Source organism: Drosophila navojoa, chromosome 5 (genome assembly GCF_054131105.1).
Source record: "Drosophila navojoa isolate 15081-1374.11 chromosome 5, UAZ_NAV_1.0, whole genome shotgun sequence".
Classification (NCBI taxonomy): domain Eukaryota; kingdom Metazoa; phylum Arthropoda; class Insecta; order Diptera; family Drosophilidae; genus Drosophila; species Drosophila navojoa.
The window spans coordinates 14820450-14831914 of NC_142893.1; the positions used below are offsets into that span (position 1 = coordinate 14820450).

The window sequence follows — 11465 nt, forward strand, 5'->3', positions numbered from 1 at the left end:
TTATAAATATTTAGTAGTGTGCATATAGGCTTTTTATATAAAAGAATATACATATATTATGTAAATTTAATTATTCAATTTGTATTCAGTGCTTGCAACATTTCGCTGACGTAAAATTATGGGCGAAGCGTCAGCACGAAGAAGCTCATAATTAAGCTCATAGAAATAATTGATTTTAATTAGTTATGCGAATTCGTATTCAATTTTACCCACACATGAAACTGGTATTTACGCAAAGGAAGCAAGTGATGATCTAACCATAGTTCGTATAGAACTTACAGTTCCATTCGCATTTATTTTCTTTATTTCTTTGGACTGGTGTTTCTTCCCTGTTAAACTTTAGAATCGTAACGCTGCACAAGACTACACACACACATAAGGCTACGCCCATTTGTATTTTACAGTATATAAATTAATTCAAAGATAAATACATTTTTCGAAATTTGAATTCACCAAAAATATATTTTAATGTACTTATTATACACAACTCTTACAGTTGAATATTCATTATTTTCGTTATGTTCTACTGATTGGGACAATCATTTGGAGACTGTTTTTTGCTGGACTTGGTTTGACCCTCATTTTCATCGTCATCGTACTCGTCTTCTTCGTTTTCGAACTCCTCTTCGTCTTCATCATCCTCGTCATCAACAATGTCGCCCGTGAAATAAAGCACAGCTTTTGGAATAATTCTAGCCCGTAAGAAGTGACCGATTTCGAAATCAGTGGCCAAAATCTGTAGAAAAATGAGAGGTTAAAGACTATTCATAAAAACTAAATTAATGACATATCCAAAACTTACTTGCTGTGACTCATCATCGATGTCTTCCTTATCTTCCGATACTTCTGGTGGATTAAAGAAATTGAAAAACGAGTCTGTGGGAACTTGTTTAACGATGGTGCGCACAGCACCGCGCTCCTTGTGCTTCTGTTTCTTGCGAATCGTCTTAACAGTCAAGTTCATTTTCTTCTCCCAATTAATAACGCAACCTTTGCATTTATAAATTTCCGGACCTTCAAAGGCAAATGGGTCTTCAAGATCGACCGTCGACTTAAGGAAGTATTGCTTCGTTAGTACAGAATTCGAAAAGAATTCGTTTTTATCAAAATGAAAAGCCAAAGTATAAGAATGCTGGAAGTATACAAAACAAAATCAGTTAGCAAATACACCTTACTTAAGGTGCTCAAGAGTGATCTACGTACTTCATCATCATATTTAATTGTAATGTCGGTAAGGTGGCGAATAGCCGGCTCATCGTGAGGCTGCACCATTTCAGACAGCATTCCTGTGTTTCTAAACACTGTAAGCCAGAAATCTGGTATTCCAGCTACATCCTGGGGCATTGCTTTTATACTCTTAAGAGATTCGCGGAATGCATCACTGGCATCTCCTTCGATGGGTGAAGCTTCTGGTTCCTTCCACTTTGGTTTCTCTTCCGCAGGCTCTAGTTTGCCGGTAATGATCTCTCTGCGCTTGTCCAAAAGGGGTTGGTAGCTCAACTGATACTTTTTCTCCAAATTGTAAACTTCCTCGAAAAATTTCGCTTCAATTTGCAACTGATCCAACTGCATATTCTTGAGAACAATGATCCGTTTCTGGACACTCTCGGGCAACGATTTCACCATTTCTTGCAAAAACTGTCGTCGTAACACTGAATTCATATATGCCGGCCTGTCGTAGAGCACAATTCAAAATGTAAATACTTAGAAAAGGCAGAAACAACAAAAAATGTTTTGAATTACATTGATTGACAGTCGGAGTTTGACTTATCATCGTCGACTTCATTGCACGACTCGGCGTCTACATGTCCTTCCTGTGGTGCATCCATTCTGAATAAAAATGAGGTTCTGAAACGCGTATACACACATGTTTGTTAATATAAATTGCGTTTTTAGCTTTCAAATCGCCTATAGTCATAAATCAACATTCACATATTACAAGATAAAAACATAAAACTATATGAAGCTTAAAGAATCATCAAAAGAACTCAGCAACATAATAAAACATGAATTTACGACTTGCTTTGATTGAGAAAAAAGTCTAATGCATATACTACATACATATGTATGTATGTACATATGTACATACATATGTATACACAACGCACATTCCTAAGCACGAAAACACGTGTGCTTTGTACTGCGAATTTATACTGCATTTCTTCGTCTACAAGTCAGCTAAACAACCATTTATGTAGTTTTCAACATAGAATAGAACTTTTATTTTTTCAGCAGACACTCAAAAGAAATTTTAAGTTAGGAATAATGCAATTTTAAAGCAGACATACCTCCAGACAAAAGTTAGAACGAAGAGCACGCCGCAACGATGTCGATCCAAAAGAATTAACTGCACACCAGAGATGAGCAAATTGACTAAAACCATTCCAGTAGCAAGTACTCAAAAAGTAACTAGTACTTTTAAAAGCATACAAAAGTAACTGCGCCAAAATTCAGAGCTTTCTATTTATACCAACAACACTTAAGTGTGTTCTCCTGCTGGCTATTTTCGACATTTTAAGAAAATCTGTTCCTAATTTTTCCATTCTATTAACAATTATTCATGTCTGCCCTTCGCTAGTTCGCTTTAGACTTTTCAAACAACTGTGAAGCTCTAAGTGTGCAATTATAAAACTTATTTCAGATTTTTTAAAAATTTTGTATTGCATTAAATTGCAAAAAAAAAAAAATATGTATATATATATAATTATATAATTATTTAAATACGCTAACAGGATCTTTGGAATCAATATACATATGTATTTATAATTTTTTTTCATTACTGGTTAGTGGTGATATGAATAAGATATTTAAAAAAAGCTAAATTTAGCTTTATTAAACATGAAACCGATAACTAGTAATCGATATATGTATGTTTGTTTAAAAGCTAAAATGCATGTTTTCACTATTGAATCGCAATTGATGTTATTCTATGAATTGAAGAGGCTATGCCAATGTACTTTGCCAATTACAATTAATTAATCTATTTAGTTGGGGGTGCTTTCCTTTAATAATTCCAAATAAATATACGTATAAATATAAATATAAATTTATTATTAAGGTACAAATTTGAATGATTTAATATACCTTTTAAATAATTGTTACATTTGCTTATTACAACAACAACACACACATATATGAGCAACCTTACAAAAATGAAAGTCTTAAGATTAATATACATATTTTTAAAGGGCTAAAAAATGCTGTCTGCATATAATTTATACAATCGTTAATGAAGTTGTTATTGTCTAAGAGCCACTAGATGTATTCAAGTTCACGTTGAGTTTTTCTCTGTATCGTCGAAGTCCAAAGTATTAAGGACATTAACATCGAGTTCTGGATCCGCATATTCCAATATATTAAAATCATCACCAATTTCTGAAGTTAGGGATTTAAGCAAGTCGTCATCATCGCCCTCACCGAATCCGCCTAAAATATCTCCAAACCCAACATTTTCTAATTCTACTGCCGAAGACGAAATACCTTCCTGTGATTCCGTTATTTTCATATCAAGTTGAGCTTTCCCATCGTGCTCTAATCCTCTAATGTCACTATGTTGAGGATTGCCACTCATGCTTAACATTGGATTATTCTGTGTTAAAGCGGAATTTTGCATCATGCCAAGTCTCAAAACATCATTTTGCATAAAGTATTCAGAGGTGGAATTCATTAGGACCGTATCGGAATTATTTTTTTGTAAAAGATTTCTGAGCTTTTTGTCTCCAACTGGTTCCGATTCAAATGTTGTCGTATGCTCCATTCGATTGTCAACAGACGACATTTTTGATAACGATGGTGAAGCTGCATGCATAGTTGTCCTTTGAATTGTAGATTTAACTACCAGATTCTCATTAGAGATTACCATTTGTTGTTGGGAATTGACGGCCTGCATAGAAGATCCAATATAGCATGGTGCTTCGTAGGAAACTCCACCTAATAACAAAAGAATATATGTTTATATACTAAATATTGTTTTGAGCTCCTGTATATTAATAAATAATATTGAGATTCATATTTTTTTGAAGAACTTACTTATTATAAAAATTAGTAATATGAATATATATTTACAATTGCTATTACCAAACATATTTGATTGATCTTCCTTTGGCTTACAGGACTGATTTTTCCAAGCGCGCCCATCATCCTGCTTTTCCAGCTTAGGAGGCTGGGTTACTTTGCACTGTTCGCGTCTCTGTCGCAATGCAGACCGATTGTCTTTCGCTTTTTGTAAGAACGGCGCTTTTTTCTCATTGCATAGAGATCGCCACCTCTTTAGAATCTGCTTGCAGCGATCAGTCCAATTAGGATAAGACTCTTTCAAATTTGCATGCTCTGTATTAGCGTACAATACTGCCGAAATCGTTGCCATAAGTCCTAGATCTATAAGAAAAAATGTTTTGTATTTATTAATTTTTATAATCTCCTTTTATATTTACCTTCATCTTTTCGCATTTTTTCAGCCGTCTTCTGTGTGCCAACATTTATGCTCTCACTGGGCTCGCTAGGTTTAACTTCTTCAACCCTTTTATCAGTTTGTAGAGGAAGTTGCGTTGTCATAGTTTGCGTTTTCGCCTGATATTGAAGCTGCGGCGGCTTATTAGATATATTTTGTGGCAACACCAGTTTGTTTTGGAACTTTTGGTCTTGACCCAATTGTGGAGTCACCGCATAATTCTCCACTAGAAGTGGTGGCTCACTAAGAGACAATTATCAAATTACAATTTTGTAATTAAGAATAAAGTATAATTATAGTTTACCTCATTGTTGCTTTTGTATTATCAGTTGATGCTATATAATTGATTGAAGCATTAATTTCATCTAACTCCGGTATGCCCTGAGTTGTCTGAGAAGGGTAATTAGATATATATTATATAATGGAATCTAGTATTTTAAATATACATACCAAAGTATCCATAGAATGCACAATATTGGACGCCGCATTGTTCCTAGATATATCTGACATAGAAGAATCTGAATAAAAAATAAAAGGTTTATTATACTAAGATATATGTCTGCCTTTTCAAAAACCTACCGATCATCGCTCCACTGGTTACGAGCTTTTTATTTTGTTGCGTCGTGGTTGGGAATTGATTGGCGAATACGTTTTTGTTCTCATTGAAAGTTTTCTCAACTTTCACGCCCTTAACCGACTTCGCTGGGCTCTTATTAGCACCATCACTGTCAGCTACTTTTTCGCTTGAAGGAGTAAAATACATTTTCACTGCGGATCCGATCTCATCTGAAGATTCGGAATCGTATTGCACGGCTTCGTTAGATTCTAAAAGAGGCTTCCCGAAGAAAGCTTCTTGTAAATATTGCGGATACGCTTCGATGATTTTGTTCTTTTGTTTTTTGCGTATTATTTTCTTTTTCTTGTCAGCGACTAACATTGCATTCAGTTGATCCATCGTATCGTCATTGTCTTTTTTGAGTGCCCGATTTCGAACAGAAAATCCACCGATACCCAGCTTCTGCAGATTACGTTGTCGTTTTTTGCGTAGAACTTGTACACCATCATCGTTGGTGGAAATGGAAAAGCCATCCGGTATTGCAGTTTCCGTTCTATCCCAAATCATACCATCCTTATATTTATCACCTTGCACATCATCAGAGATTGCACTTTCGTTTTGTGGATCTTTCGAATTACCCATAGGTTGACGCATTTTTCTTTTCCGCTTAATTTCGGTGGAGAGTGATTTAATCATATTCAATCCATTTTCACTCAGGCACACTCCATCTATCCAGTGTATAGCTTCTGTGCTCTCGAACAATTCGTTTGTCAAACGAACATTCCGATCCGCGACGCCCATTGCCTTTCCTTCTTGAGGCACGTCCGGTAAGAGCTTCGAAGCCGCCGTAGACTCCTCATTTAAATTTGTATTCGCATTGGCAGGCAAAATCGCTTTCGTGCTGGCGCGACATTTCATGCACTTGTACACATTATTATCATAGTATTCCATTGTGAGCTGCGCGTTTACGGAGTCGCACAAGAAATGTGACCATTGCTCGCATTGCTCGCACTGAATAATCATCTCGCCTTCGCTGTAGTTTTTCTTGCATACAAAGCAGTTATTTTGACTGGCGCACGGCAAGCATTCAGGTGCACTTGGTTCATTGAAGTTGATTTTCTCAGTCGGATTCCGGCCGCACTTCTGACAGATAGTACAAAAAGAACATTTCCAATTGCCATGGGGCACCGTCTCCAAGGGCGGATTCACACAGTATATATGGTACGAGATATCACATTCATCGCAAAGAAGCAAACGTGCCTCGTCATTCTTTTTGCCGCAGCCTTCGCAGACAGTGCAATCCAGGCAGCGCCAACCCTTCTGCAACATGCCTCTCGAGTGCTTGACACTGGCGCAATAAGGGTGATAGCATTGGCCACATTGCGCACATGTGATCAAAACGGCGTCGCTTTCAATTCCCACACTGCCGCACATGACGCAAATGTCCTGCGCGAGCACAAACTTATCTCGTGCCGAACACAGTAACAATTTCTTGTCACTCGAAAGATCTGTATCCATGGTTCGGCCAATAAAGCGATCGCTTGAACCACTTTGAAGAACAAGTTGTCGTCCTTTTCCCCTAGTGCTGCGCTTCTTCCCAAGCTGCGATATGGCTCCCATGCGTTGCAACACAAATTTGCCGCCTTTGCCGCGAATATTTGTGAGGCAAACTTTTTTCTTCGTGTTCGGCAATTTGAGTGGATCTTCACTGTTGACATCAATGCAAGGTTTTCCATTTAAGGGTTCGATTTCCACATGTTTGATATTAAACTGCTCTGAAGACTGCATATCAACTAATGACCGCTCGAGCGGATCAGCAATCTTGGCTCCAGCTGAATTACTTTTACAGATGGGACACACATAATCATAGTCCGGATTATATTCCTTTGTTTTGTGATATGCAGTCAAGTCAGCCTCCTCATCACATGTGCTATGAACAAACCTAAAGAGAAGAATGTTGTTTAAAGAATGTAGTGCTAGAAGATATTATTTTCATCACTTACTTGTGACAGCAGCTGCATTTAACCATTTCCTTGTAGGCTGCAGCTCTATAAGCCTTTTGGCAAATTGGGCAGGAAAATCCTTTGTTTCTTTGCTGATAGCACGAATCGCAAATTGTATAGTGACTGTGCCAGCGAGATGAGCTACCGCCACCGGGCGTCCGAGATCCACAATCCGTGCAAACACGACATCGCTGCAATTAAATGTAAACAACGAAAAATTACGTAAAAGTGCTCCAATAATAGCTATAATATACAAATTGTCATGGCTTAAGCTAGCACTTAATTACAATATATAAATATATAGATCTATAATGGATGTTTTACTTACATTACATTTCCAGCCATATTTGGGGATTGAAGATATTACAGGCCGTAGGCAACTGGCATGATAGATCTTTTGGCATTGCTCACACTTGATGAATTTAATGTCATTTGCTTCCTGTTGTCTACAAATCTGACACTTTGTACACCGTGCACAGCTCCATCCAGATCTCGTGTCTAATAAATTTGCCAACAAATTAATTTAAACAATTTCTAAATTTATTCTGGAAATATATTATATAACAACAATTGACTTACCAGGTAAATTAGCTAGTCCAATGCAAGTGGAATGAAAATGGTCTCCACACGAGCAACACATTATTAGCTTGGACAGATCGCCCAGTGATGAGCACGTTAAACATCCAACATTGTTATCAGTGCCTAAAAATTATACCATAATTAATATAAATATTTGTAATTCTTATATGCATTTGCCTAACTTACATATTAATGGCACCTGACTCAAATGTTCCGTGCAGAATACAGTGAAGCTTTCTAAGATGAGAAAACAACCGGCTGCAGCGGCACACGGCCAATGATGGACTTGTCGGCAATTCATTTTGCAAGTGATGGACGCTCCGTATTGACCACAGAAGCTGCATTTCTGCTCTAAGTACTCGTTTAAATTGTTCAAGAACTGCAATATTTCTGGATCCTTGATCTGAACCTTTTTACGCAGAGTCCACATTATGCACATGCGATGTACGTAAACAAACTCGTCATCAAAGAACACCACAGCATTTAGCAACTCTGTGTAGCCGATTTTGTCCAGTTCATAGGTGTTCTCACCGTTGCCTACATTTTTACTTTTCAGCGCAGATTTCATTGTGCGAATAATACTCTGGTCCTTTTCAGATTCATTGGGTTTTCTTTCCTTGAGGTCCGCAGGAACTTTTAATTGAAGCATGGTCCCTTGACCAAGACCGCTTCGCTCCCCAAGGTTACAAAGACAACAGACTTTCCCGGGAAATTTTTCGGGGAAGTATGGCAGCTCATCTACACTTGGAACCACAACATTTTTTTCATCTATGTTTCCTAACATGTTTATGCTCATTTTATATTGATTAACATAAGTTTAAATTCTACATATACAAACTAGAGATGAGCAACATAAACTCAAACTATCGATATTTGTAAAATGTTATTATCTCAAAGTAACTAATAGAGTACTTAGAGTCGATAACATTAATATAACAAGATTTTTAATAGCTGTTCGTTTACTCAAAACAAAAAAATACTTTCAAAATATTCTTTCATATTTTAAAAGTAAAAATTTAAATATATTTTTTTAGCTATGCACATTTTAGTATACTTATAACTATTTAAATAAAACCTCATCATTGAAAGCTGCGACTTTTAGTAACAGAATATTATATGTACTTATCAAATATTTTTAAAATGTATAAATAGCGTCGTCATCGAGTGAGTGTATGTTTGTATGTACACATATGTTCTAGATAACAGTTATATTGAAGATTGCTTACTCAGTTAAACATGTCGTGTTCCTAAGAGAGCATGTATTTAATAATATAATCTTTCTGCATATAGTAAGATGTATGTATGCCAAAGTTTAAATAGTTTACGATGGCCCTTTATCGACCCAGAGGCACTTTGGCACGCGTTATTTACGCCAAATTTCATAATGACAATTTTTTAGAGAACATAGACACACAACAGGTAAGTTCATGTTTATCAAGTTTTCTTAAATAAACATTATAATATTATATAAATTTCCAGTGGTATTCATTGAATTGTGAATTACCTCCAAGATTTCAGTCGAAATTTGTGGATCTTAAACAGCCTGACCCGACAACAGTACGATGGCTGGAACGCACAAAGATGTTGTCTTCAAATATTTGGTTGCATTTATGGCATGCATTGGCCAGGTCCGTTCTGCAGTTTTTTATGACACAGACTGATATCAACGGACTTTTAAAACGTGGCTCCATGTTTATTTTGTCAGAGGAGCAATTCTGTAGACTACTGGAAGCAGGTGGATTTCAAACAAGATCTCTAACCGAACCGGTAAATTCTACAGTTATCTCGTATAGACCGAAATGACATCCGCTATGTTTATTCTAGATAACCCTCTTAGATATTGGTGCCGGTGACGGGGAAGTCTCGTTGCGTGTGGCAAATAGTGTTAATGAACTTAGCGGCAATGCAGTTTTACAAGTATTTGCCACTGAGGCCAGTTGGACAATGCGTGAGAGGCTAAAGAAGCTAAATTTTAATGTAGTTACTGAAATACGTGAGCTACAGAATGTAAATTTAATTTCATGTCTTAATGTATTAGACCGCTGCTTCGATCCCTTCAAGCTACTCGAAGACATACATACTGCATTAGCTCCGACAGGACGCGCGGTAATTGCATTAGTTCTTCCATATATGCATTATGTTGAAACAAATACATCGCATTTACCATTAAGGCCACTTCTGGATAATTCCAATAAGCGAAATGGTCGTGAGGCATCGTTTGAGGAAGAAGCACAAATGTTTTTGGAATTATTAGAGAATTGCGGCTTTCGCGTTGAGTCGTGGACGAAAGCTCCATATTTATGCGAGGGTGATCTTCGACAATCATTTTATTGGTTGATTGATCTTATTGTTGTACTTTCCAAAAAGCCTACAAATTAAAGTATTTTTTTTTTTTTTATACTATATAATAAACTTTCCAAAATATTTCCTATTACTATAATAATTCCAATATCACTGAAGGACTATTAAATGCGACCAAAGCTTTTATATTCCCAAGTGAGCTCTTTTTCCCGCTATACAACAAAACTTTTTTTTTTCTATTTCTATGGTGTCCTTAAGCTAAACAAAATGAAAAGTCACTTCATTTTTTTCTATTTTCTTTTGAACTTTATCGACAAAATATTACAATTTTTATTGATATGTTGTATTAGAATCAATCAATGAATTAGAGCAGCCATTGATGTAGGCTTTATGCAACTTATTAACAAATTCCTTGTCGTTTTGAATAAGGTAAGTAAAGGCCTGCACAAATTGCGCAGAGTTAAGTGGAAAATATGGTTGATCTGGCTCCGATTTGACACTGGGCACATCAAACATAGTCGGCGGCATCAGCGCCGGCTTGGGTTCCGGCTTATCACCGACGAGTAGCCTTCTGAGACACTGTTCAGCTTCATCAGTTGAAATCAATGCCGATCCTGATGGTGATTCATCTATATTTTTATCAAACTTAAGCTCACTTAGGAAAGAGTTCGGTTTGCCCACTGTATTTCGAGCGGCAGACGATGTTGTTGCCGTTAAAAATGGTGATAGTGGACATTGCGAAGAGCCAACAAATTCGCTATCCCTTGTGGAGGCCTCGATGGGAGTCACAGATCGCTGTTGCTTTTCTAGCTGATCTACCGAAAGAGGTTGCGGTCGATTCAACTGTAAGTCCACTGTTGCTTGCTTCGCAGACTCGAAGAACTTCATAACATTGCGCGAAGTCACGTTTTCTGGCTGATTAACTGTGGGTCCAGGCTGCGTCTGGTTGTTTAACTGGGCATTATATTCCTTTTGCGCCTGGCTGAGCATGTTAAATATACTCGAACTACCAGCTGGCTTAGAACCTGACGATATTGATGCCGTTTGCTGCTGCTGCCCGTTACTTGCTTTGTTTAGCAGCAAACTATTTACAAGGCTGCTAATGCGATCGCACTCGTCGCTATTGTAGAACCAGAAGCCACGGATGCGCGACCGCTCGTTGCGGTATAGCAGAAATGGTGGCTGCGATTGCAACTCCAAGCTGCCAGTTATTGGCTCCACGAATGACGTCGTGTTTAGTCGATTGTTAATGAATATGCTATGAAATGGCTCCGCATTGCGGTGGTAAATAAAAAAAGCGCCTTCAACATCCGTTTTCTCCCACTCATTCTGCTCCGAATTGAAGGTATAAAAAGCAACATGTGATGACGAATCGACAATTTCTTTTGCGTATGGATCAATTTTCTTGATAGCTGACAAATTCATGCGAGTAATGCTTTCGTCCGCCATTGTATATAATTTAAAACTATTATTGTATTCAAAGATTCAACTAGCCTCTTTTAAACCCTAGAGATGGACAATGCGCGATTACCTTTAATTAATCATCAAGTACGATGGGCCTATACAAACATTCTCT

The 11465-nt window shown here is 37.2% G+C and overlaps 4 protein-coding genes across 5 annotated transcripts; 1 reads left to right on the forward strand and 3 right to left on the reverse strand.

Moving 5' to 3' along the window:
* Window positions 1-442: 442 nt before the first annotated feature.
* Nap1 (Nucleosome assembly protein 1) lies at window positions 443-2448 on the reverse strand. The gene is made up of 5 exons (XM_030389336.2): window positions 2289-2448; window positions 1744-1848; window positions 1204-1672; window positions 803-1132; window positions 443-736 (listed from the first exon to the last, which is right to left on the reverse strand). The coding sequence occupies exons 1-5, from the start codon at window positions 2381-2383 to the stop codon at window positions 524-526; spliced, it is 1212 nt and encodes a 403-aa protein (XP_030245196.1). The 5' UTR covers window positions 2384-2448; the 3' UTR covers window positions 443-523.
* Window positions 2449-3024: 576 nt separating this feature from the next.
* On the reverse strand, window positions 3025-8463 carry Lpt (Lost PHDs of trr). Of its 2 annotated transcripts, none has more exons than XM_089262672.1 (10): window positions 7775-8463; window positions 7589-7711; window positions 7338-7507; window positions 7010-7200; window positions 5030-6948; window positions 4901-4968; window positions 4755-4840; window positions 4434-4693; window positions 4111-4377; window positions 3025-3930 (listed from the first exon to the last, which is right to left on the reverse strand). In XM_089262672.1, exons 1-10 carry the CDS (start codon window positions 8382-8384, stop codon window positions 3272-3274), a joined length of 4353 nt encoding a protein of 1450 aa, XP_089118798.1. In that variant the 5' UTR covers window positions 8385-8463; the 3' UTR covers window positions 3025-3271. The 2 variants fall into 2 exon arrangements, with proteins under 2 accessions (XP_089118798.1, XP_089118797.1); XM_089262671.1 differs by having other exon boundaries at window positions 4078-4377; window positions 7775-8462.
* A 261-nt stretch (window positions 8464-8724) lies between these two features.
* On the forward strand, window positions 8725-10031 carry LOC108658042 (protein-L-histidine N-pros-methyltransferase). The gene is made up of 3 exons (XM_018110697.3): window positions 8725-9007; window positions 9068-9355; window positions 9413-10031. The coding sequence occupies exons 1-3, from the start codon at window positions 8915-8917 to the stop codon at window positions 9965-9967; spliced, it is 936 nt and encodes a 311-aa protein (XP_017966186.3). The 5' UTR covers window positions 8725-8914; the 3' UTR covers window positions 9968-10031.
* A 139-nt stretch (window positions 10032-10170) lies between these two features.
* DCP1 (decapping mRNA 1) lies at window positions 10171-11437 on the reverse strand. Its single transcript, XM_018110696.3, has one exon. It carries the CDS (start codon window positions 11336-11338, stop codon window positions 10220-10222), a length of 1119 nt encoding a protein of 372 aa, XP_017966185.2. The 5' UTR covers window positions 11339-11437; the 3' UTR covers window positions 10171-10219.
* Window positions 11438-11465: the final 28 nt, after the last annotated feature.